General features: G+C 43.0%; 1 protein-coding gene across 1 annotated transcript in view; it reads left to right on the top strand.

The window, feature by feature from the left end:
- Positions 1–398: 398 nt before the first annotated feature.
- The window catches only part of LOC103068837 (TLE family member 4, transcriptional corepressor), a 154,774-nt gene continuing 129,940 nt past the window's right edge, over positions 399–25,232 (top strand). The window contains 4 exon segments of the mRNA XM_007465522.1: positions 399–1,498; positions 2,321–2,418; positions 3,527–3,590; positions 4,783–4,827. Of these exon segments, the coding sequence (XP_007465584.1) occupies positions 1,454–1,498; positions 2,321–2,418; positions 3,527–3,590; positions 4,783–4,827 (252 nt within the window). The 5' untranslated portion in view covers positions 399–1,453.

Here is a 25,232-nt window from a genome sequence, read left to right on the forward strand (position 1 = left end):
CGCCACCAACACCCAGTTCTGGAGATGCAGCCAGGGCAGCATCAACAGCAGCAGTAGTCACCGCTGCTCCCATGCCCACGTTACTTTGATTGACAGCCGAACAAATGTTTCCCAGGTTCGAACGCTCGCGCTAAGGAACTTCAGCCAAGGCGAAGCTCCGCCTTGGGCGGGCCATCTCCGCCCCGCCTCCGCTAACCCCGTCCTGTTCCATTCATTGGTCCGAGCCACCGACGACGCCCGGCCCCCACGTGGGTTCCAGCCTGGCCGGCTCCTCCCCGCTAGCTCGCCATTTGTCAGCAATGAAATGATGGGCAGTAACACAGACGGCGATTAATGTTCAGCCATCTCTGATTGGTTGTTGGAGACGCCTACTGCGCCGGGGTGGGCGGGGCTCTTGAAGATCGCCCCGGAGCGGTCGCGTGGCCGGCCGGTGATTGTAGTCAATCTGGCCGAATCCTCAGCCGCGGTCGCCGGGGGTGGACTACATCTCCCGGGATGCTCCGCGGTCCCTCCACGGACGGTTGTGAATATGTATCAGAATGTTAATGATTAGCCGCTGCTAAATTTGGTCAAAGAAGTCACCTACACAGAGCGTGTTGTTAGAGCTGTTCTGAGCGGGTGTTTGAGCTGTTGGCTGCTTTCTTTCCCCTCTCTCACACACTTGTATATTATTTTGAGGTGCTGTTCGCAGAGTTTGAAAAGAGGGAGAATTTAAAAAAAAGCCGCAAGCGTTCCACTCTCTTTTATTTTTATAATCCCCTTCAATTTGGGGTTAAAAAAAAGACGAGAAAACAGGAAGGAAAATAAGGAAATGAAATGTGGTAAAAGAAGCTAAAAGGTGCCTTTTAAAAGATCGTTGCTGTGAGGTGAAAAAAAATCTCCAGAGAAACCAAAAAGCACCGCCGAGACCTCTTCCGAACCAAAGGAGTTTGTGTTTGCTTTTAGGAAAGAAGAGAGAGATCATTCATTTGGAGGAATAACAACCAATTAAAAGGCAAATAAAAAAAGTTTGGAGTGGGACGCCGAGCGAGCCAGCGAGCGAGCGGGTGGCGCTGCCGGCGGGCGCTGGGGCGCGGAGCTCTCACTCTCCCCGCCCGGGTGAGCGGCGCGGCCGCGGCGCCGGGCTCGGCGGGCACGCCTCGGCGGAGCGAACGTCGGAGCGTTGCCGCGGGAGACGCGCACCGGACAATGCCCGCGGCGGGCCAGTGACGCCCGCGGGGAATGCGGAGCGGCCCGGCTTCGCGCACCCAGCCGCCGCCGCCGCCGCCGCCGCCGTCGCGCGTTTCTGCCGCCCGCGTCACGCGAGACCCGGCGGGGGCCGGGACCTCCCGAGCCGCACCTCGGACCCGGCCGGCCGCCTCCGCCACCGCCGCCTTCGCCTCCTCCTTCTCGGGGCCATTAAAGCCAATGAGCCGCGCGCCTCTGCCCAGCGCAGCCAAGTAAATCGGTTTGGATGATTCGCGACCTGAGCAAGATGTACCCGCAGACCAGACACCCGGTGAGTGCAGGCGGCGGGGGCGCTGGCTCGCCCGGCGCCGGGGGATTCTCCGCGTCGCCTTTTGCGCGCCGAGTTGTGTCTTTGGCCGGAGGGGCGTGGAGGTCGGCCCGAACCCCGCGCCCCGCTCGGGGAGTCGCCCGCCACTCCTCCGCCTCCACTCTTCCCGGGCACTGGGGCACTTTCGGAGAGGGGGTGCGGAGAAGCAATTGAGTTGTAGCCATTTTCTTATTGTTGTCTTTGAAGCCCCTGGAAGCCGCGCGGAGCCGTTTGTCGTCCCCGCGCCGCGACTCCTGGAGGAGGGGTGGCGAGCGATGGAGGAGGCGCGACTCCGTGCCGGGGCGGGGAGGGCGCCCTCGGCGGCGGCGCGGCGGGTCCGGCGGCGGCTCCTGAGTGCGGGACGCCGGCCCCTCGCGCCGCGGGCCCCGGGGATCAGCGAGCCAGCCGGCCAACCGTGCCCCTTCCCCCGACCTGTCCGCGGCCCGACGCCATGGCGCGCGTCCCCCCGACGGGCCAGTTTCGATTCCGGGTGGGGAGACAGTGGGCGAGGCGCGCCGGCTCCTGGGCGCCCGCCGTTGACGTGGGAGGGGAGCGGGGTCTCGAACTTGCGGGGTCCGGGGCGGGCACGGGGACGCAGGGGCCCGGGGCTAGCCCGCAAGCGGCTTCCGCCGGGCTGTGCGGCCGGCGGAGGGGGCGGGAGGAGAGTGTTAATCTGCCTGCGCCATGACCCCCCTCCTCTTCCCCCAAGCGCCGCGTGGTTTTCTCTCCATCTCTCCGCCTCGCTTGTGCTGTGGGCTAATCAAATATTTTATTGTTGTTCTTTAGGCACCGCATCAGCCTGCTCAACCCTTTAAATTTACGATTTCTGAGTCCTGTGATCGGATTAAGGAAGAGTTTCAGTTTTTACAGGCTCAATACCACAGGTAACAATATTGACTTTAGCTGATCCTGCTATTTGCTTAGCTCTTGTCTTCCCCCCACATACACACACAGCCCCCCTCCTTTTTTTTTTTTTTTTTTTTTTTTTTTTGGCCACCACAAAGGTATTATCGTCTTTCCTTGTGGGCAGAAAGGGCAAGTCAAGGCCTCTTTTCTTCAGGCAGGTGTAAAGAAATTAAGCGTTTCGTCCTTTTCCTGTAAATTAAAAAACAAAAAAAAAAGGCCGAGCAGTCGAAACTGGGGAGACTTGGAAAACGCTGAGGCCAAACTTTCGCTATTGATTTATTGGGGCCAGGAGAATGGAAGGTTGGGAAGGTTCTGGGGCCTTTTGACTTCCTTGGTTCTTTATTAATTACAGCGGGCTTGATTCCTTCTTACTTCTTTCTGCCCTTCCGCTGAAATACCAAGAGCCCAGAGCCGTGGGAAGTCGCCAAGTAGGCGATTTCATTACTTTTATGCTGAAAAGATGTTTTCGTTTTAAGAGACAATCATTAGACCATAGAGTGCCTTTGAAATATTTTTCTTTCGCTGGATTTTCAATGACGTGTAATTCTTACTTCATAAATGCTGGAACCAAAACAAGGCACTGAACCCCATTCACGCCTTGCCCCTGGGTGGTGGTATTCAACTTGTCTATGTGTTTTGGAGGGAAAAAAATAAGACATCGTTCACAAGACATGCTTGATTCATATTTTTATTAATTTCTTCGTGGAACATTAAAGGAAAAAACTCCCTTGTGACAGTTTGGGGGACTTATTAGTGTTTGGAGATGTAGGCATTATTGATGTTTATTTCCTCGTTCTTAAGTGAATTCAGTGAATATTCATTTCTGGATGAGATTATGGAGTTAAATGGGCTAGAGGGGTTTTTCTTAAAACAAACAAAAACCCCGCATTTGATCCTTGTTGAAAGGGCAAGCCCAGGCTGGTTCCACTCACCCTTTTCTCTCCTGCCTGTTTTTCAGTGATGAGGGTGGTATTTAAGATAGTTGATTTGGGGTTTTGTAGGTGATGATTTAGAGGAGGGAGTGTGTATTTGAAAGATGTAAGTCAAGATCTGCGTTGTACTTAGATTTCCTTATTTCTTGAACAGCCTGAAGCTGGAATGTGAGAAACTTGCCAGTGAGAAGACAGAGATGCAGCGGCATTATGTGATGGTAAGAAAACTGTATCACAGATTCAAAGTGCCTGTTAGTTTGGGCTACCAAAGCAAGAATACGTTCAGATTGCTACAGGCTGCAGGATAGAGCACAGTCACAGTGCTAGTGCAGTTAAAGTTGTGAGAATGTGACCATTAGCAACCTGTAATTCCAGGATGTTATAACTTGCCTCTGACAACCAGCTTTGATTTGAATTTTCAAAAACTTTAGCTGCGTGGGGTATACTTTTCTGTGCTTTGTTTTTACAGATTGAAAAAACAACAACCTGATTGACATTTTGTTTAGTCACAGCCAAAATGTTTTTGTTAGTGGTTTTCTTTGTTGTTTTATTGCTCTTGCTCCAAACAATTTTAACCAGATAATTTTTCAGTAAACTGTTAAAATTTTAATGTATTTTATTTCTTTTAAAGAATGATGGGTAAGAAAAGACACCAGACATCTTTTCAAATTTTCCCTCCCTCCTCCTCCTTCCGCTCAGTATGTTCCTAGTGTGTGTATTTGTGTTTTCAATTTCTATAGTGTTACATTGGTTTGGGGAGTGTTGTAGTCTCCTGTTTAACTGATTTGTTCTGCCAGAATTTCTGTAACGCCAGTTATACTATATGTTTAAAACATTCAGATCTGCTTTTTCAGAAGTATTACCAAGTGTATTCTTAATGTTTGTTCATAAAGGCTCCAGAGTAACTCATTCATTTCCTATCAAGCCTTTTTTCTTTGAATGTATGAACATGAACAGTATGCAAAAATGAGAAACGGAACTCTGAAGTAGCATCACCTTTTTGAACAGTTCTTGTCAAAGCATCAGCATTTGTATGAGACACATTGTTTTTGTTATTTATTTGCCCGCTGTGCCTAGGAATTGGAGTCCATAGGGTACCAAATTGTCATCAGACCTTCGTGAGTTATCTGCTTGTGATGTATAAAGACCACTGGAGATGTTAAGAATGCTATGTTTGAACTTGATTTTCTTAGTTTTGTGAGTCATTGTCTTAGATTCTGTGTGTTAAGGTGGCTTCTAGTTTATTAGGCTAAAGATAGTGGTAGAGTGTTCTTCCTGATGTAGCAGCATTAATAGGATGGATATTTTGGTTTAGGTGAGGCTTTTAGGTTTGCTTGGGGACTCTTTGAACAAACTAGGGAAATTGTTTGATGAAAAGCATGAGATTAATTGCTTTTCCTTCTTTGACAGTATTATGAGATGTCCTATGGGTTGAATATAGAAATGCACAAGCAGGTAAGCTATCATTTCTTTATAAGCATTTTATATGACAGTCAGTAATACTGTGCACTTTAGAAAGGAAATTGTACGTTTTGCAGTTTTATTCTGCGCATTCTTTTGTGGCTACCTGTATTTTACAAGACCATGTACTGGAGAGAATGCTATTTTTTCAGGTGTGTTTCCCCATCTTTTTTGCATATTATCCTCATTTTAATCATTTAAGAATGTGATATAAAGTGAATACATATTAAACTTTGTACACTTTCAAAAGCAGGATGCTAAAGTTTTAAAATGTTTTTTTCTTTTGAAAGAATTTATGTATTTTGGGCATTGCAAACTTGTCTTATGAAAGCTTTTTTTGGAAAATATTAAGAAGTAAAATTGTAAATTGTGTGGAGCTTCCCTTGGATTGGTGTGAAAGAATGGATAGAGGGTGAGCTGGGAGGATCAAAATGAAATCTGTGGAGCTACAAAAGAAATTGATGTAAATTCCTTGTACTGGTCCCCTGAGGCTACTTACTTGGGTTTTACCAGGAACTGTAACTGTTCCTTCCAGAATTTGTACAGAATACATGAGCCTGATAGGAGGATGTGATAAGGTTCAACACTGGGTCTTGGGTCTTGAAATCTAGCAGTTAGTTCAGCCCAAAGGAAAAAAAAAAAGAAAGAAAGAAAAAAGATAATGATTAGTCAGAAAGTGTTGAGAGGTATGACTGAACCAGACTTTTTTTTGCAGGAGACTGAATAAAATGGTTTGGTTTAAGTTTCCTAGAAAGAAAAATAGCATATATGTATAAATATTGTTTGGCCATAATAATCCTTCTAGGAGGCATTTATTTTTAGTCATCTAGTGAAAGTGCTTCAGATCTGTCTTATCAACCATTTCAGAATAGTTGTGTTTATGTGTTTACCTGCTGGGAAAAGATGAGGGAAAACTTAGTGCTTTTCATCTCTTATTTATACTCATGGTGGATGTCATTACCTTCTAAGTTTAAAAAATATGAAATGATCACATATTATTAGGCTCTTACTACTTATGGATTCCTTTTTGGACGTGGTTAATTATCACATACCTGAAACATACTCAGATCTTTAAAAGATGACAATTAGACAGTAAAAGCAATCAGATAGACAGTATTTGAAAACAAAAAGTTGGAAAAACAAAAAAAAGGAGTCGTCACACTGAGGACTTTATTTCAGATCCTTTTTTTACTTCATGTGTTATTTGGTTATGTCAGTATTAACATTATAGTATCATTGGCCGCATGTTAAAATTCTTATTTTGGCATCCTTGCCATTTCTGTTTAGATAAGTAATGTAAAATACCTCCTGCTTAAACAAAATCCATCAAACTTATGGATGGGCTCCCCTTAGTTCTACCTTATAGGAATAAATTACATGAGAGATATTGTTTGTTAATTATCCTCAATACATGTCATTTTAGGTCTGGATCTTGTACATGTCTTTTTTTTTTTGTCTTCATCCACCACCCAATACTAATTAGTGTCTTTTAAAGATTGGACCAGATGATTAATGTCCCTTTATTTCTTCTCCTGTATCTTATTATTTACCATAACCACTTAGTTTCCAGGTCTCTTTATACTGTTTACAGTTCTCAGAGACACAGAGCTTGTATGTATTTCTTTTAGGGGGCAGGGGGCGGTATGTGAGATCCCTTAATTTTACACAATTTATACTTCTGTAATTCTGTCATCTTCTTGTCCAGCTGGCCTCAAATGCCATCCATTTGAAACTGAGAATGGAGTACATTTTCCCTTTTTTTCTCTTGCTTTTAAATTCAATCATATCAAGAATCCTGAGGGCAGTTTATCACATTATGAAATACAGACAGCCCTGCAAACCACCTACTTATTATATTTTCTTTCTTTCCCCCCTTAAGCACAGAGGCATATCTGTCTTTATTTGTTTTCGTAGGCAGACAGCCTTGGTTCCTCTTGGCCTCTCTTCCAGATGCACTTGCTGGATACCCTCATAATGGAAAGCAGCAATAATGCAGGGAAGTTGCCCTGCGGCATAATTGGGCCTAGTTCTCAAGATCAGGTTAGGCTTATTCACTTATTAGATTTGTGTCTCTGAAGGGTTCAAGAGTAGGAGTCCCCGAAGTCCTTGGAAGTACCCTAGTAATTGGTGGCCCTGATATTTGAAACCTTTGTGTATTTTTTGGTTAATGCTTCTGTTCTTGGCTGCTGCCTGCCAGAGTATTTATTTTTAGAGAAATTTTTCATTGGAACAGAAAATGATGGCTGTGATGGAGTCATGACTCTGTGACTTAGCAAATTGATAAAAGGACAGAAGCACAGAGCAGTGACAAGCAGGCTGGGGGGGTCCAGTATTATGGTCCCTCCCCTTTCTGTATGATACTCGCTGTCAGTCACCCTGTGCTGGTTCTGTTAGAGGACTATAAAGTGAAACCTATGGGGAATTTGTCATTCTGAAATGAAAGCTAATGTAATTAGTACCAATTAAAGTACATTCAGTAAATTGGATTTAATCTTAATTAAGCCTGCATAATGTTGCCAATTTTTAACAATTATGTTTGAGAACATAATTAATTTAAATTTTGGTAACTGAGTAAATAGCATTAGTCTGGTAGAATTCGTTGATTTTTTTTTTTTAAAGGGGAACTCAGTGACATGACATGGGGTTAGAGCATAAAATATGAATATAATTTCTGATAATCTTTAGTAGGATCGATAGAGCTAGGCAGATAAAGCTGGGAAAAAACCCAGAAAGGTTAAAGTGGAGTGTTCTGGACTATAAAGTGAATTAATGCTTTGCCACCGTCTTAAGTTCTAGCATGAAAGTGAAGATGACAAATGGGACATGGTTAGAAATGGCACGCGTTTCATTGTGATATCTTCATAATGGAATTTTTTTAAATGAAAGAACATTGGCCTTTATTCCTTAAGGATTTCTGTCTAAGTTGGGGTTTTTTGTTTTTTGTTTTGGATGGGACAGGTGGCCCGTGGTTTAGTTGTTACTTTTTTTTTTTTTTTCTTCCCTCTGCTGATTGTTCTTTATAAATACAGTGTGGCTTCTAAATGGGTCAGTGACCGTGGGCGGAACAGGGTGATGCATGCAGTTGATAACATTGCTAAGTGCTGCTTGTTCCCATCCTTCACTCGTAATGCTGTAATTAAAGAAGACTGCCCTGATTTAATTTGATTTAATCTGGCAGCGGCAGTTACCACTTTAAAAAGTGAATATTGGATGTAGATTAGGAACAATGGGTATGTAAATTCGACCTATAAGTGTATGTATATGATTATTTTTTTTCGAATCAGAGCAAGAGAACTCCTGTTTCACTACAAGCCATGTAAATTTTATTATGAGACTTGGGCCACAACCATTTGAGTGCTGCTAAAATATTAATTGAATAGAAATGAAAGGGCCTTGCCAACTGACAGGATATCATAATCATAGCCTCTCTGGTCGATGGTAAATGATGATAAATGACATTAGGAACCTTTTAGCAAACTGTAATAACTACAGGGAGGGAAGCAGTATGGATTTGCATTATATCTGATACCCTCTAGTACCAAGTGGGTTGCCAATACTGCTTGTTTAGCATTTTCTAAGGGCAATAGGATATTGATTTCTGACTTACAAGGAACAGCTCTATTTTCACCATTGAAAGGTATTGCAGGTTGTTAAGAAGAAATTGACTTGAAGAGGCCGACTGCTGCCCATCATGGAGCAAATAAAGCAAAACTGCCGAAGCATGGTGGAGCAGTGAGAGGGGCCCTCAGCAATTTGTTGCTATTAATTTACCATGCTCGACAGCAAATCAATCGGCATCTACTTCATCTGCTGGAGAAAATGCTGTCCAGGGCAGATAAAAGGCTCGGCATGGTACAGAGAAGAGACTGGATTGGCCAAAAGGAGGCTCCAGTTAATGTGTAAATAAGTGAAATCAAGGCCACAGTTGCAGAGGAAGCTGTTGTTAATTAGGTTGGTGCTCTTTCGTGAACTATTTTAGAAAGCAGCCGAGGATTTGGAGAGTAAAAAGAGATTTATTGAGGTTGAAGTAATATACGACTGGCACGGCATTCCAGCCTTGAGTGTACTTGATTCTAGGGTGCAGTAAATTTATTTGGGGACAGTGCTTGCAGTGGAAGTCAATTTGTTTAGAGTTGTGTTTAGACCAGATTTCCCATAAGAAAACTTTTTTTTGGAGCATTACTAATTTCTTACACATCTCTTGTCTTAGATTGTATATGCTTGGATATGGAGGAGTAGATGTAGGAGTAGGTGTTTGAGAATATAGGCAAAAAGGTGACTTGTATTCTTAGGCAGTGACTATTTTTTTCAGGAATGGATGTGATTGAACTCTTGTGTGTTGATGAAAGTGAATTATCGAAGGTGGGAAGTTCTAGCTGAAAGTAACTAATAAACCAGTGAAAATTTTGCTGACAGAACTTTCTTTTGCTGTATAAAATTAGGAAATAATAATCTAGAGGGGCTGAACGGTGGTGGACACTGCTGGACTGGAAATTCTCAAAGAGAGATTACAAGTGAAATCTTGATGATTGTGCAAAAAACCCCAGATACAATTAGAGCATGGGGAGGGGGTTGTGTTTTTATTTGTTTTTCATTAAGGTTTAAAGCCACCCTTTCTAATTTAAGATTACTTATCCTTCAATAGTATTCTGTAATTAACCAAATGGAGGTTATTGGTGGTAAATTTTCCCCTGCCTCTCTGATTTGAACATTTTGAGATGAGGGCCAACTTAAGTCCTATTTTGTAAGTCCAGATATATGTAGGTTTTAATTAATTTTTTTTCCAAAACAGAGGTTCTAGCATTAGGACAGTTGATACCAAGGGGCAGTGGCTTGGGCGGGACCCATGGAGCTGTCATTTTACATGTCACAGGACCTTCAAGAGAAGCTGATCTGGAGGAGGAAATTTAACCTGTCAGGGCATGCGCATAATTAGGAGCATTTTCTGGATCACATGGGTTTCCCCCTTTTCTCTTCTTGCATGTTGGGTTCTTAATTTTCTTTCTGAGGTTTTATAGAATACTTGAAGATTTTTCACCTGAAGCACTGTTTGTTGAGTGGAATTGGAATTTCCTTTCAGTGGACGTAAATGTTTATTACATATCTGGGTGTGCTTACCACTGATCTGGGCCCATTGCCAGAATTCTTTAATTCTTACAAAGATCCTCAGAAAGGGATTATGTCCCATCAAAGGATGATTAAACAGAATCAGATCTGCACAAGGTGACACAGTTATTAGGTAGTGGATTCAGGACTTCAGATGAATTTGCCTGGGAGGGTGTTTGCTGGGAGATGGGTCTGCCCTGGGTTGGAGATTCAGGCCTCAGCTCATTTCTGGAGTGGAGAGCCAGCCCCTGGGAGGCTGGGCTAGTGCTTGGGTTTGTCCTTGAGCCACTGAACTTCAGGCTTATACCCAGACTCCTGCAGCTCTGCCTAGAGTCAGGGCCAGAAGGCTTGGCCTAGGACTCTCCATCCATACTACTGTCAGTGGGTAAGAGGGCGAGGGTCGCTTTCACTTGGAGTCTCCCACAAATGGGGCGAGGAGAGCTGCTTGTTTATCAAGATGAGTTTACTTCCTCCCTGGGTAACCTATTTCTCATTTGTTTACAAACTTGCTTTTCCATTTAACTTTTATCTTTTCCTTGTGGCTTTTAAAACTGTGCCTGAAGACAACGGGCTGTTTGTTAATCACCGTCTTGTGGGTTTTTGAAGGGGGAAGCTGGGAGGGGAAAATGTGATGTTTTGTGGCCTCTTTGTAGTTCAGAAAGAGGTTCTTAGATGCAGGAAATTGCACACAACTCAAGCTTTTAAATGAAGGCAAATGGTTTGCTTATACTGTTAAAAGACTTTCTTTGCAGCATTCAAACAAAGGGATATTTCCTTTCTCACTGCCCCTTAATCCCTACTGGATATTGCTTATTTTTGTTTAGCTTATTTTATTTGCTGGGCAAAATTCTTTGTATCCTGAATAATACCATTTTGAGCCGGGTTGGCCTAGTGGACTGAGGGATAAGATGCATCTTTTTAGGTGCAGTTCCAGCCTCCGTGAAGCCGAGATAGTGCAGGCACTGGCCCATTGTTCTCACATTCTTCGTTTTGTCTTTCCTAGAATTTTACTTCTTTTCTTTTTTTTTCTTTTTGTACTATACAATAGATAAAGTCAATTGGGAATTCAGTGTTTCAAATGTGTATTCAGAAGTAATTTGTGTTTGTTTTTAGTGAGAACATTTTTATTTGACATGACTGGATAGACTGGCTTAACACTCCAGGACAGTAATATATTTGATGGCTGCAGAGCCGGTGAAAGGGATGTGATTTTTAGAGGGTATTTTCCCTTGATATCCCTCCCCATACCTCCTCTTAAAAAACTCTAGCACTCTAGCTCTTTAGCTGCGGTGGCGGATCCAGTGGTCCTGTGGCTAAGTTAGGATCAGTTTTGTGAGCTGGGCTGTGGGAGAAAAGCTGGAGGCAGCACGTGTAGGTGTGGGCAATTTATACTGATAATGATGGGTTGCGAGGCTTAGGACTTGACTTGTTCAGAGGAAGTTCACTGCAAACAGAGCTCAGCAAATTACTCACTCTAAGGGGGACGGGCCTGAGAAGTTTTAGTCAGAAGCGAAAATTAGAGTTGTTTTGACTCTGCCTTAGCAACAGCTGTCAGTGGTAGCTGCTTTCTATCTGTAAAGAGGGATTTAGCTGGCATTCATCAACACAAATCTGTATGCCCTCTCTGTTTTCGTTGGCCTTGACCCAGCATTTATGCCAAGGTTTTGCTGGCTTCTCTACTACTGAGCCCACCTTTCCTCAGAGAGCTGTCGTGTGTGACAGTACTCCGTCCAGGGGGACAAAGGGAAGGTGTGGGTTTTCATAGCTGGTTTGTCAAAGAAGCAGAAGAAAAATACCCCCAGGCACCTCTGAGGTCCTCTGCCGTTTGGTGCATGGGTCACTTTGTCATCATTTTTGAGGATTTTGCCCACAAATACTTCACGGTTGTATTGTGGAGGGAGTTTCTGTGATGGATGGAGAGAAAGGCTGGCTGCTCTACTGGGCTCCACATAAAACCTGGCCAGCCCACTGCGTCTCAGCCCCGGCAGCTTAGGCATGAGAGGCTGAGGCAAGGAAGATGGATATTGACTTTCTGATCTCCTAGCAAGCTTATTTCACTGAATTGTTATTATTCTAATTAGGATTCTGTTCTTCTTTTCTACATATGTATTCTGCTTCTGAAGGCCTGTGGGTTATTTTGGTTAAAGAATTTGAAAATGCAAGGAAATATAACTGGAAAGAATTGTAGAAATTATGAGCACTAGTACCCTGTAACACCCTTTCTTTACAGAGAGCTTAAGGCGCTTTATATGTTCTCCTTAATCTTTCTGATGTTCCTGTAAAGCAAGTAGCAAGCTTGGATCCATGTATTTATTTAAATAGCTTCTGTCCGTGGAGTACCCGACAGTTTGCCAAGCAGTGTCATTCCACTGCCCTCCTTGAACAGATGACACCGAGGCTTAAGGGCTTAAGAGACTAGCCCAGTGTCACGGTACAGGAGGATCAGCTTGCAGGCGGGGAGACCAGGGTTCACGCGGGTCAGCGGACACCCGAGGTGGCACAGCGAGAGATGTTGGCAGAAAAGAAAACAGTAGGTTTCTTGACTTCACTTCCAGGGCTCCCTTCACTGACCGCGCTGTTTCCAGTCAGCAAACAGTGCGCCGGTTTCTGGGATGTCCTCGGCTGCATGCAACACGAGACGATGGGGACGCTACCGGCCGGCCGTCCAAGAAGTGTTAGAGTGTCACTCTAGCTAGAGACCTGATCTGTGTGTTTGTGTGCGAGCACAGAGCCTCCCTCTCCTCCCTGCCATCCGTCCAGAGTCCAGGCCCCGCCGAAAGGGAGGCTTGGGATCACAAATTAAAATACAGAGTCTGGATCCACTTTGAGCAGAGCGCTTAATGAAACTGGCTGTTTTTGCATTCCTAAAGTATACTGTGCAAACACTAGATGTGAACTTGTTTCTTGCCAGTCTGCTCTCTCCCACTAGAAGGTAAGGCTCCGTGGGAACAGGGGTGTTTATTGTTCTCTGCTGTGTCCCCAGTGCCGAGAACTGCCTGTCACACAGTAGGTGGTCATGAAATATTTGGTGAGTGAGGGAATCCCTGCATTCAGATCGAGCTAGCCAAGAATACGTGCGATTTAATATTTTTAAGGGCACATTGTGGTTGTAGGATAACAAACGCTGAGCTTCCAAGCCTCGTTAGGCCTGTGGTGCCTACTTGTTAAATTTGTGGAAAAATGACAAGTGGAAAGACAAAGTAAAAGCAACTGAGCTCGGTTTGCTTTTCAGGAGTGAGTTAGGCTAGTTAAAGTAGAATATATGTGTTTTAGCATGTGGAATTTGCCTTCTTAAAGATGAAAACATGAATCTTCTCTAACTGAATTTAAAATTCAGTTTGGACATCACTCTATCACTAGTCACTGTGTAGCTGAAGAATTCTTTTACTATTAATAGGTCTGTGTACATGTGGTTTGAGTGAGTGTGGGGAGATATTGATCTTAGCCATACTGTGGTGTGTTTAGCTAACTTCTTTGCAAATCAGTAAAGATGCAGGCTTCTGTTTCTTTTCAAGGGACAAGGAACTTTGAATATATCTTAGTTTTTTATTGGTGGAGATGGTACCGTGTCATTACAAGAGTAGTAATCATAACAGTAAGTGATTTTAGAGAGCTTGCTGTGCAGATAATATTTTATTCTCACAATAACCTTATGAGGTTATTACTGTATATTATTATTTCCATTTTGTATATGAGGAGGCTGAGACACATAGAAATTAAATAAGTTCTTGAGATCAGCCAACCAGTAAAACAGATCCTGGGTTTGGCTCAATTTCAGATCACTGGTATGATAGATATTTCTGTCAATTCTCCAGACATTTCAAATGCTCTGCTACTTCCCCCAAAGTACTTGACTGAGTAAGGAGATTCAGATTCTAGTTCTGACCTTGCCAGTAACTAGTTGTGTGTCATTGCTGAGTACCTTAACTTCTTAAGACTGTACTTTTCTCAGCTTAAAATTGGAGTGTAAGTGAACGCTGAGATCTCTTTTAGTTCCTTTGGTCTAAAATGACCATTTGGGACTTCCCTGGTGGCGCAGTGGTTGAGAGTCCGCCTGCCGATGCAGGGAACGCGGGTTCGTGCCCCGGTCCGGGAGGATCCCACGTGCTGCGGAGCGGCTGGGCCCGTGAGCCATGGCGGCTGAGCCTGCGCGTCCGGAGCCTGTGCTCTGCAGCGGGAGAGGCCACAACGGTGAGGGGCCCGCATACTGGAGAAAAAAAAAAAAAAAAAAAAAAAAAAAAAAGCATTAAAATGACCATTTGGTTTTGGTTATTTTCTATGACCCAATGAACAGAAGTGAGACTTCTTTTTAGTCTCAGAAAGTCCCTTTTAACACCTGTTTTCAGAGTTTTGTTTTTTTTGTTGTTGTTCACGCCACGGTTGTCGAGATCTTAGTTCCCTGACTGGGGATAGAACCTGGCCCCGGCAGTGAAAGCTGAGTCCTAACCATTGGACCACCAGGGAATTCCCAAAAATTATATGTATTTTATATGTATATAATATAATTCCAGTGCTGCTTTAAAGTGATTAGTTTTTATGCTTTTCATTTGGCATGTATAGTGTAGAAAATTTAATCGTACAACTTCAGAAATAACATGAATTATAATGTGATCCAGTAATTTTCTCCCAAAGTGTTAAGGGGGGGAGTGTATATGTAGCAGTTTATTACCTGTTGTGTAATTAGCTCCTGGGATTAGTTACCCTTCCAGAATCCAGTGCCGATGTCAGTTTCTTTAGCTGAGGTTTATCCTGATGACACTGCACGCCTGTAAACTGGCTTACAATGAACTTGAGATCTTAAGTCCTTGGGTTTCTCACATTGTCCTTTACTTAGAGAAGGTTTGGACTTTTCAACTTGGTTTATAATAAGTTAACTGTAATTAAATAAAAGAAGGGGGAAATGTATAATCTTGACCTTTGATGAATCAAGGACATAGTAGAGCTCAGTAGAGATCATAGTAGAGATCCATCACTAAGATATAAGCTCCAAAAGAGAAGAATGTGTTGTGTTACTCCTGTATTTCTGGCATCTGAAACAATCTTTGGAACTTAACAGAGGAAACGCTGGAGCAACTGAAGGGATGGTTTAATTTTTCATTGCACTGCATTTCCTGTAGTAGAGTGTCAACCACCAGTATATAAGCTTTGTTTCTGAGCTCTTAGGCAGGACTCTTAGGAAGAGTAATGATGGTCTCGATAGGCAATTCAAGGTTAGGAGTTCTCATTGCAGTTCTGCCACAGGCCCTTGAGCTGGCAGTTGGGCAGTTTTAAAATTTAGGATTGGATTCATCTCCAGATGAATGGAGGTCCAGATTGGGGGTCCTTGGCTGGGTTTTAAAGTATCCACAGAGTCCTTGAACTTATATGCAAAATTGTGTGCCTTCTTCTGTGGGAAAAGAGTTCATAGCACTCACTGATCCAGTGAGGAAACCTGGACCCAAATGGAGGAGTCTGGGAACTATTTCTCTAGAGCAGTGGTGTCAAACAGGGCAGTTCCTTTCTCCCAAGGACATTTGACAGTATCTGCAGATATCTCTGGTTGTCACAACTCAGAGGTGCTACTGGCATTCTAATGGGTAGAGGCCAAGCATCAGCCTTGTCTGGCTTCTCTAGTTAATTACATAATTTTGAGAGAACCTGTCAAACCATACTTGTATTTTCACGTTTTCTTATGCTGTTCTCATGATGATTAGCAAAGTAGGGTTGGTGGTGGTGGGTTCTTATTTCAGGTTCAGAATGAGGGTGTTACATGGTCTTCTGTAATCATCTTTTTCATTGGAAATTTCTTGTTTTAAGTGAGGCCCATTTGTCTTGGCTACCCATTGAGGGTCCCAGAATTAGTCTTAATTCTTTTTGTTTTTTTTTAAGTGTTTTTGATGTGGACCATTTTTAAAGTTTTTCTTGAATTTGTTACCATACTGCTTCTGTTCTCTGTCTTGGTTTTTTGGCGGTGAGGCATGTGGGATCTTAGCTCCCTGGCCAGGGATTGAACCTGCATCCCCTGCATTGGAAGGGCGCAGTCTTAACCCCTGGACTGCCAGGGAAGTCCCAGTCTTTCTTCTTAGCTCCTTTCTAGGTAACAGTTTTTCAAAAGTGTTGTCCTTCATTAGCCTTCCTTTGTCCATGCTGAACAGTCCCAGTATTTCAGCCATTCTCTGGGATACCTGTTGGGTTATTACCAAGATAGGATAGACTGGGCCACGTGAGAATTCAGCATAACACCTTGGCCTGATCTACCCCAGCTGAAAAATCAGGGCAGATCTTGCTACCAAATAGTCCATCTGCTCTTTCACTTAGCTTCTTGATTGGGTCAAAGTGCATTGTGCTTGTGTTTGTCTAGTCCTGACCACATTGTGATACACAAGATGGAGTCTTGAGTTTTCTAAGTAGCCTGGGAGTCTACTCACATGGGTTTATTATATTTTTGAATATTTGGGCACTGTTCAATGAACATGTTTTATTTGGGCTTAATTTTTCCCTTCGCATATTCCTTTGTGCCGTGCTATGAATGTGGGTGACTGTTCTAAACGCTTTTGATTTTGGGGAGGATGTAGAACTGTTTGGGAGTTTGGCTTATTCCCTCTAAGTATGTCTACGTTGGTTAACCTCAAAAAATATTATAGTTCACCTAAAGTGGCCAATAAAAAACATGGTGGCATTTCCACAGTTACTTGCTTAAGCAACTTTTGGCCAAGTTGGGGAAGACAGAGTGCATGTTCGGGCTTTTTAATGGAAAAATTGTGTCCTGCACTATTCCAGAGTGTCCTTAAACTTTCTCCTTCATGTAGGTTTCAGGAATGTGGAGATGACAGCTCTACTTCCTTGTAAGCCTTCAAAATTTTTTTAAAAAATTGTTTACATTTTTGAGGTTTCAGATCTGGGAGACTGGGTCAGACATAGTACATTTATGTACAACAACCTTTTTAAACGGCAGCTCACTTGCAAATGCTTGATATGGCTGACCTTAAGAAGGAGACCCATAACGAGATCTAAGCATAGCCAATAGGATTTTCTTAAAATCTAAGCAAGAATTTAGGATATTTTGCATCAGTTTAGGACGTATATAGAAAAAAATTTGGTAAGATCTTTGTTGGATTTGTATTGTGAGATGGTATTCATGCCAACTTCCCAAGATTTATGAATTCCACTTTTTCTTTGATATTTGATTTCACGGTTTGGGGGCATGCATTTGTTGTCATTTTTGTTTGTTTGTTTGAAGCTCGTGCAAAAATTAAACTTTCTAAATTGAAATTTTTAGCTTCTCAAATTGAATATTTAGAACTAGACCTACAGAGATTAAGATTATAACCTAAAGACTTAAACCTGAAAAAGAACTGAATCCTCATGAGATTGTTTATTCTTCCTTCACTGGGAGAGTTGCATGGTTAGGAGTTGGTAGTGTTGGATACCTCAGATGGAAGGCAAAGGTTATGGTGGCTTATAATCGTTCATTCAGCAAATGCTAATTGAGCTCAGTCAGACTTTGTGCAGGGTGCTTTGAGGGTTAGGGAGTTAGGGGAGGTAGAACTCTTGCCTCCATGGATTCTAATCTTTTAATGGCATTTCGACCAGTGTGAACAGTACGTGGCAGTGTGTGGTGATGGCACACTTGTGACATAGGCAGAAGAGGAGGAAGTGTTTCTGGCTTGGAAGTGAGTAAGAATCCTGTTACAGAGGATGTAGGGACATTTTAGTGGGACCTCAGAGGAGGAGGTCTCTTCGACAGGAAGAAAGGAAAGGGGAGGATTCCAAGTGGAAGGCACAGAGACAGGAAAGTGTTGTCCATGTTCAGGTGGTGGTTACCATTTCCAGCTTGGTTGGTTGGTAGAGGAGAGAATGGTTGAGGTGGTGGGTTTGGGAAGCATTATGGAAGGCCTTAAATGCTGGTTCTGTTACATGGGCTATTGAGGGAAAGCATAGGGAAGACAGCAGGGCAGGGACTGTGTCGGTTTTGCTTATTTGCTCTATTCTCAGCAAGTAGCATGGGGCCTGGCAGAAAATGTTCAGTAACTGGTGGTTGAAGTGATTTGAGTGGAGAGGGACATGAAGGAGAGAGGCTGGGTTGAAGAGGCGACATGTACTGGAAAGGAGGAACCCAAGTGAGCCCCGCAGTTCATTGAATGAGGGGTGTGGAAATGAACAGAGAAAGGCCTAAAACATTGACCTCTGCAGACTTTCAGAATCAAGGTACCATGAATAGAAAAAGTGACCTTGGAGGGGAAACTTGGTCGTGATTATGCTAGGGGATGAGGTGCCTAGGGAGGAGGACGAGTGATACAGGGAAGAGGAGGGAAGGACAGGGGGTTTGTTGCTTCTCCCCTGCCTTCATGTCAGCACCTTCCCTTCATCTCCTGCCAAGTCTGTTTTCTTACCAAGAACTTCAGGTATTCTTTTTCAGCAAGATTTGTATTTGTGCCTTAATTCTATACCCAGACCACAGTGGACTTTGCCGGGCTACCCTTTGTGGTCAGTGGTTTTAGGAACTTACCATTTTAAGGAAGGTGTTTGACCTTTGTGTCAGTGTATGAGAGAGACTTTCTTCATCATTTTGCTTGATTACTGCCATTACCTTTATATAGATATAATAGTGGGAGTTTGCAAATTATCTGATTTTGGCTTTTTTCCTTTTAACGTTTTTTTTTTGACATTAAAAATAGGTACAGAATCCTTTAAATTATTCATCAGCTATGGAAATTCTGCTCCAGTCATTCTTTTCTTCTGTTGCTTTTTATTTTCTATCATTTGGCCAACAACTGTGAATAGGTCAGTGATTCTTTATCCTTTTTGTGTTGAGAAATTTTATGTAAACGCAAGGCTGAGTCTGTAATTGTCTTGAGAAACTACTATATTTCAGTAATTACTCCCATTGTCCATTATGTACGAGCTATATACCAAAATGAAAACGGATGCTTTAGTCAATGTGAATTACATGTGTGTGGTTAATTTTCTTTTTTTCCTAATGTGAGGCATATTCTGTATTTTAAACTTTTTCCTCCTTTAAGACACTTGTCTTAAGCTGCTGTAGTTGAGTGATAACAACAGTGATAGTAAGGAAAGTTAAGTAAACATGAAATTAAAAAGGCCATAGAGTACATTTTGGTAAACCAAAATACTGCTTGGTGGCATAAAGCCACAGATCCATTCCAGAAAAAAAAAAAAAAAAAAAACACGCGGAAATGTGGTTTTGCTGTCTGTCGTGCAGTCTGTTTCAACTGTCAGAAACATACGTTGCTTTATGGGGTATTTTTTTCAAGTCTGACCACAGCTTTTAATTTCCTTCACTCCACCCATACCTCCCACCTCACCCCCATGTATCTAGTGCTAATTTATGGGCATTTTAAATGTAATGGCATCAACACCAAAAGGGTCAGCAGTTGTGGCAGAAGTTTTTTTTTTTTTTGCGGTACGCGGGCCTCTCACTATTGTGGCCTCTCTCGTTGCGGAGCACAGGCTCAGGACGCGCAGGCTCAGCAGCCATGGCCCACGGGCCCAGCCGCTCCGCGGCATGTGGGATCCTCCAGGACCGGGGCACGAACCCGTGTCCCCTGCATCGGCAGGTGGACTCTCAACCACTGCGCCACCAGGGAAGCCCGTGGCAGAAGTTTTTTGTCTTAGGTATGCCAAGTATCACTTCTGTACTTTTGGACGCTTTTACCAGAACACAGCGATTGTCCTTGTTTTTGGACTCTTCGATCTAAGTTAGTTAAATTGAGATCTTTAAAAGGTGGTTTCGGAATGCTTTTTTTCCTTATTTTTCTTTCTTCTTTCTTTTTTTTTTTTTTCCTAAAGAAATAGTATATTCACATTAAAGAGATTTTAGAAATAAAGAAAAAGAGTCACCCACAATCCTGCCACTGTGACCTAGGCAGAAGCCGAAAGCTGAGTCTTCACTGTGTCTCCACCAATGGTGTTCTGGCTGATGGAGAATTATGCCCCCTGCCACCCCCAGCATCGAAAAAAACTGGCCAAGGTTCAAGGGGTAATATGTAAAATAAACATAAGTATGTTTTGGTTTCATTTAAAAGTATAAAAAAGTATATACCAAAATGAAACCTTAGATCTTTAAAATTAGCTTGATTTATTGGTAACTTTACAGTTTCTTCAGTTTTTTTTTTACGGGCAACACAATCCTAAATATTTTTTAGATCTACTCCTATTTCAGCCACTAACTTCCTGTGATCTTGGTAAATCGTCTAACTTTTCTGAGTCTCAGTTCCTCATCTATATCCATAAAACAAGGGAATAGGACTGGATCATTATGTTTTATAAGATGTTAGGTCCCGGGCTCCCCAGCCTGGGGCCTGGGCATCAGTATTTTTCTAAAAGTTCCAGGGGTGATTCTGATGTGCAGCTGGGTTGAGAACCAGTGAACCAGAGCAGTGCTTCTCAAACTTTGATGTGCCTACAAATCACTGGGGATCATGATAAAACCAGATTGTTGCTGCAAGTCTAGAGTGGTACCTGATATGGTCCATTTCTGATGCCCCATTGATGCCCATGCTTCTGGTCCACTGACCACGTTTTTAGTAGCAAGGAGCCAGAGACTCTCCAAAATCTCCGAAATTTCTTCCAGATCTGTTATTTTTTATTTCCATGGTGTAGTTTTTGTAGTACACGGGAGTCTGTGTGCTGTTTGAATGAGACTCTCCACTTAGGATGTCAAGATTGATAGGTAGTGTGGTATCTCTGCGTAACCTCTCTGTGCTTAAGTTCCAGACAAGCATCTTTGGAACAGTTCAGCAGATGGAAGTAATTTTAATGGTATCTTGCTTAGGTAGCTTGGCTGAGCTCCAGCTGATGTTTGGGGGTTGTTTCATTGCTAGAGAGATGAGGGGCACTTTTCATTTCTGCCCCTCTCTGCCCACTGGGACCCCAGTCTGATAGGTACTTATACTTTCAAATTCTGGCTCCTTTCTTCTCGTCCTTCGTGGCTGCCCTGCTCTTATTGTCCTCTAATCCCTGAGCAATATTTGGGGTAAATGGGCAAACAGAATCATGAAGGAGTATATTTTGTTGTAATTTGGTTTCTCATGTTGGCACATTCTTTGCAGAAAAAGAAACAAGTTAAAGCAAGGAGAACTCCAGTTTTGGAGTGTATTTTGTTGTGAAAGATGTGAAAACATTCTTAAGCTGTAATATTTGTCATGCTCTCCTTTAACCCTGTCATTTAGAAATAAGAATACAGTATATAATTGTGGTATTTTATTTTTGTTTGTTGTTGCACAGCATCAGACTGGGAGGCAGCCTGATCTTGTGGGAAGACCCTGTGGCTGGGGTGTCTGCAGAACTGATTTCTAGACCATCACCTACGCCTTACATAGTTTTAATGTTACTGTGGACACTTGCGTCTCTACACAAACCAGGCAGGGGATCAGGGAATGCTCCACTTATTGGAGCTCTGTTGGAGAGTTCTGTTGCTTTGAAGGAAAATATCTATCACCTAAACTGCCAGGCAATGAGAAGTTATAGTTTGTATCGTAGGAATGTTGCTCTGGAGCAGTGCTACTCAATGTGGTCCATGGACTGGGGCAGGTCCGTGTACTATTTGCTGATGGTGGGCGTTATGGTGGGGAGCTTGTACCAGACCATAAATCAATTGCACTGTCCCCTTCATCAGGAATGTCTTTATTGTTGAAAAAACAAAACCGAGGAACAACAACCAAAAAAAACCTGTCTAGCTGAAGTAAACAGTAGTTGACTTAATTCTGGCATGAGCCCATTATCTTGCTGTTGGATAACAGTTTGGGGACTGACTACTTTCAGTAGCACTGCTTTAGAATGTTTAATCAACAGGTTTATCAGGGTTCTTTTATAGATTAGGAATAGACAAATAGAAGTTCATAAAATGAAGGAAAGTGTAACCCCCAAACTAAAAAAAGTAAAAGCAGGTTAGGTGAAAGGTAAGATCAAGTTCAATGTGTGTAAAATATTAAGTCAAGGAGTTTGACACAGTCACAAGAAGGAAGCTGAGAGGCACCGCCTTTTGTGTTTTGGTTAATGCAAAACTCGTTTAAATTCTTCTGAGTACTTCTGACTTCTTAATTTAATAACTTGCTTCAGAGAGGAGTTTTGTTTTTCATTTTCACCATCTTCCTAATAGAAAGAATGTGTTTTCTGTAAGTCTCACTTAACTGTTACCTGTGGCCTTAAACAGCAAGAAGCTTTGAAGTCGAACCTGACTTCCCCTCTCCCTCTGCTCCTCTGCCCCCAGCCTCCTATTCTTTACTCTTTACTACTGTATATAAAATTTACTGCATCCAGGGCAAGTATCTGTTTACCAAGAAAAGAGGAAGAGAGATGCTTTGCCAGTAGCGAAACATAAATACTGAGAGTGTCTTTTCTGGGTCACAGTGCACGAAACTGGAGAAACAGCAGAATTTCTGGGGCCAGGCCTTTGACCTCATTCCTCTTTTCCATCAGTCGGGAGGCACTGTCCTTTATTATTACTGTGCTGGTGAGTCTGTCCTCCCAGCCCCCTTTAGATCCGCAGCCCTTCCCCCGTGTAGTATAAATTAGTGAGGGATGTCTTCTTAATTGAGAGACAGGAAGAGCCCTAAGCTTCAATCGATACCTAACAATACAGCTACTCAATTTGTAGCACTGTCTAATCTCAGTCTGTCTTAAACCAAACTGTACTACTTTACTTACCTTAAGGGATTATATTAATAAGTCTACTCTCATAAATATTTCTGCCAGTGAGATGTGGGGCAGCATTATTCTTCCCATTTCATGGTTGTAGAAATGGAGTCCCAAATCACTTAGGGTTTGCTTTAATGTCACGGTTCCGCTGGATTAGTAATTAGAGTTAACCTGGGATTTGGCACTGCACAGTTTATCATTCACAATATCTGGTGTGCTTTGCAGAATGTTCTGCCGCTTAAGTCTGGACTCTTTCCTCACCTTTCCATAACTGTCCCCCCAAGTAAACCTTGAAATCGGCCTGTGACTTCCCTATCTTAATGAATGGTAGTGCCATATCCAAGCTTTACATGTTGGATGGAATCATGGATTCCTTACTTCCTTTCATCGTCCAAATCTATTGACGTCACAGCATGCCGCTGATTCTCCCTGTGCAGCCTGTCTCCTTTCCTTGCCCTCCCCATCACTTCCCATAAGACCCTTGTTGTCATGCTGGGATGGCTGTGCTGGCCTCCTGGCTGATTGCTGTGTCTGCAGCCTTTGCCTTCTCTGCTCCCTTATCTGGGCTTATGGGAGCTCTGGGTACACTTCTGTATCTATCTATATTGGGTCATTGTTCAAGGGTCCTTCTCCACTCCAGGAAATCTAGCCAGTACTTCCAACAAGGCTCTCTCCTCTTCTTTTACCCTTTACCTAGGTGATCTTGACCACTCTGCTAAGTAGATGAATCCCCATTTTTTTCTGCAGCCTGGATCTTTCCTCTGAGACCATTGCATGTAACCAAGTCCTCCTTTCCCTTGAATGTCTCACAAGTACTTAAACTCAACATGTCCCCAAATGACATCCTCCCCGACAAGTCTGCTTGTGGTCCAGAGATTTTTATCTCAGGAAGTGCCAGCAGCATCCACCCGATTTCTCAAGCCAGAAACCCAGAGGGAGGTTATGATTGCCTTTCCCTCTCGCTTATTAGCCACACCCAGTCAGTCTTCTGGTCTCTTGGAATCTATTCTCAGTTGCTTCTCCAGCTTTCTGATCATGGTGAATGGCTTAACCACTTTACTCTTCTGTGGCTTCAATATGGGGACAGAAGTCATCCTCTTAAAATTGTTCTACACTTAAGTGAAATATCTGGCCCAGAGGTAACCATCCATGAACGTTGGGATGCAGAGGACGATACTGATCGTGGTCACGAGTAGTACCTTTAGCCACCACGTGGTGAGACATGGTGATGACTCTCACCATGAGTAATCTGGTTGTCTCCTAACTGGCCTAACCTGGGTGGAGGTAATCCCAGTACGTTGGGTTCTTCTGGATCTGCTTATTCAGCCTCATCTTGTCCCCTTTCACTTGTCCCATTTGTAGAATCTGAATGTGCCACGCTGATCCTTTTTTGGAACGTTCTTGCGCTTTCCCCTGCCGCTCTCTCCTTTGTCTAGCATACTCACTTCACCCTCAGTTACTCAGGGAAACAGTGTCTCCTGTTAGGCATTTAAAAATACCTTGCATTTTGTTTTTTTTCAGTGTCCGTCTCATTTGTTAGATTATGGGCTCTATAAATCCTGTCTTGTTCCCTTACTCTTTTCTCAGAGGGTAACAAAGTGCCTGGCAGTATAGAGACAAGTATTGAAAAACTGTGGAATTAATATGGCTAACGTGATGTTGCTCTCTCCCCAGAGCCTCTGTAATGACTTCAGCAAGAAGGGGTTTCTTCTGCTCTCCCCCTTGCATTGCTCGGGCTCCTCTGTGTACCACCTAGGTACCACGTGCTGTCCGTTATTGTGTTTATCTCCATTTAGTCTTCCTCTATACTAGATTATAAAAACTTCAAAGGGTCCAGATTAATTTGGCATTTACCTCTGATTCTACCATAGCTCCTAGCTTAGAGTCGGAGTGAATGAATGAGCTGATATCTGAAAATGTCTTGTTGAATTTCCTACGTTTGTGATGCTATGGGAATTCATATTGTTCCTATTCTGAAATTATCTTTCATCCTCCATCTTTCCTCTTGCGGTATGTTTTGTGGTTATAAATCTCTTCTGCCCTTCCACAGCCACTCAAGTACAATCAGTGGCAAGAAGGGGGTGGAGAGCAGAAATGCCCTGGAGTGTCTTGACCTCCTGTCTGGTATTTATCATAGCTTTCCTAGGAATTGTCCTTGATAGGTCCTTGCTGCCTTCCAAATAAAGTTCGAGCTCTCTAGTGTGGCATTCAAGACCTTCCACAGTATGACCCCTGTGAACCCTTTCTGTCCTTATTTTCCACTCTTTTTTCATTGCATGCACCCTGTGCTCCAGCTTAATGGCTTTCAATCCTGCCTGTACATTAGAATCACCTGGGGAGCTTTAAAATACAATGCTGATGTGCGGGTTCTACCCTTGGAGAGTATGAGTTCATTGGCTTGGGGTGAGGCCTGGGCGTTGGTGTTTGGGAAGGATCCACTACTAATGTTAGTGTAAAGCCAGGGCCGGAAACCATTGACCAGCTCAATGTTTCCCATGAAATATAATCTCCTCTAAGAGCTTTGAGAAGAAGGGGTTCCATAGTCAGAGAAGTTTGATTAGTGCTGCATTTTTATGTACACTTTTTCAAAGATTTATTACATTGTCAATTGAGAGGCTGTGGGATGTCAGCAGGCAAAGAATCGTGTTTAACTT

Source organism: Lipotes vexillifer, unplaced genomic scaffold (genome assembly GCF_000442215.2).
Source record: "Lipotes vexillifer unplaced genomic scaffold, Lipotes_vexillifer_v1.1 scaffold993, whole genome shotgun sequence".
Lineage (NCBI taxonomy): Eukaryota > Metazoa > Chordata > Mammalia > Artiodactyla > Lipotidae > Lipotes > Lipotes vexillifer.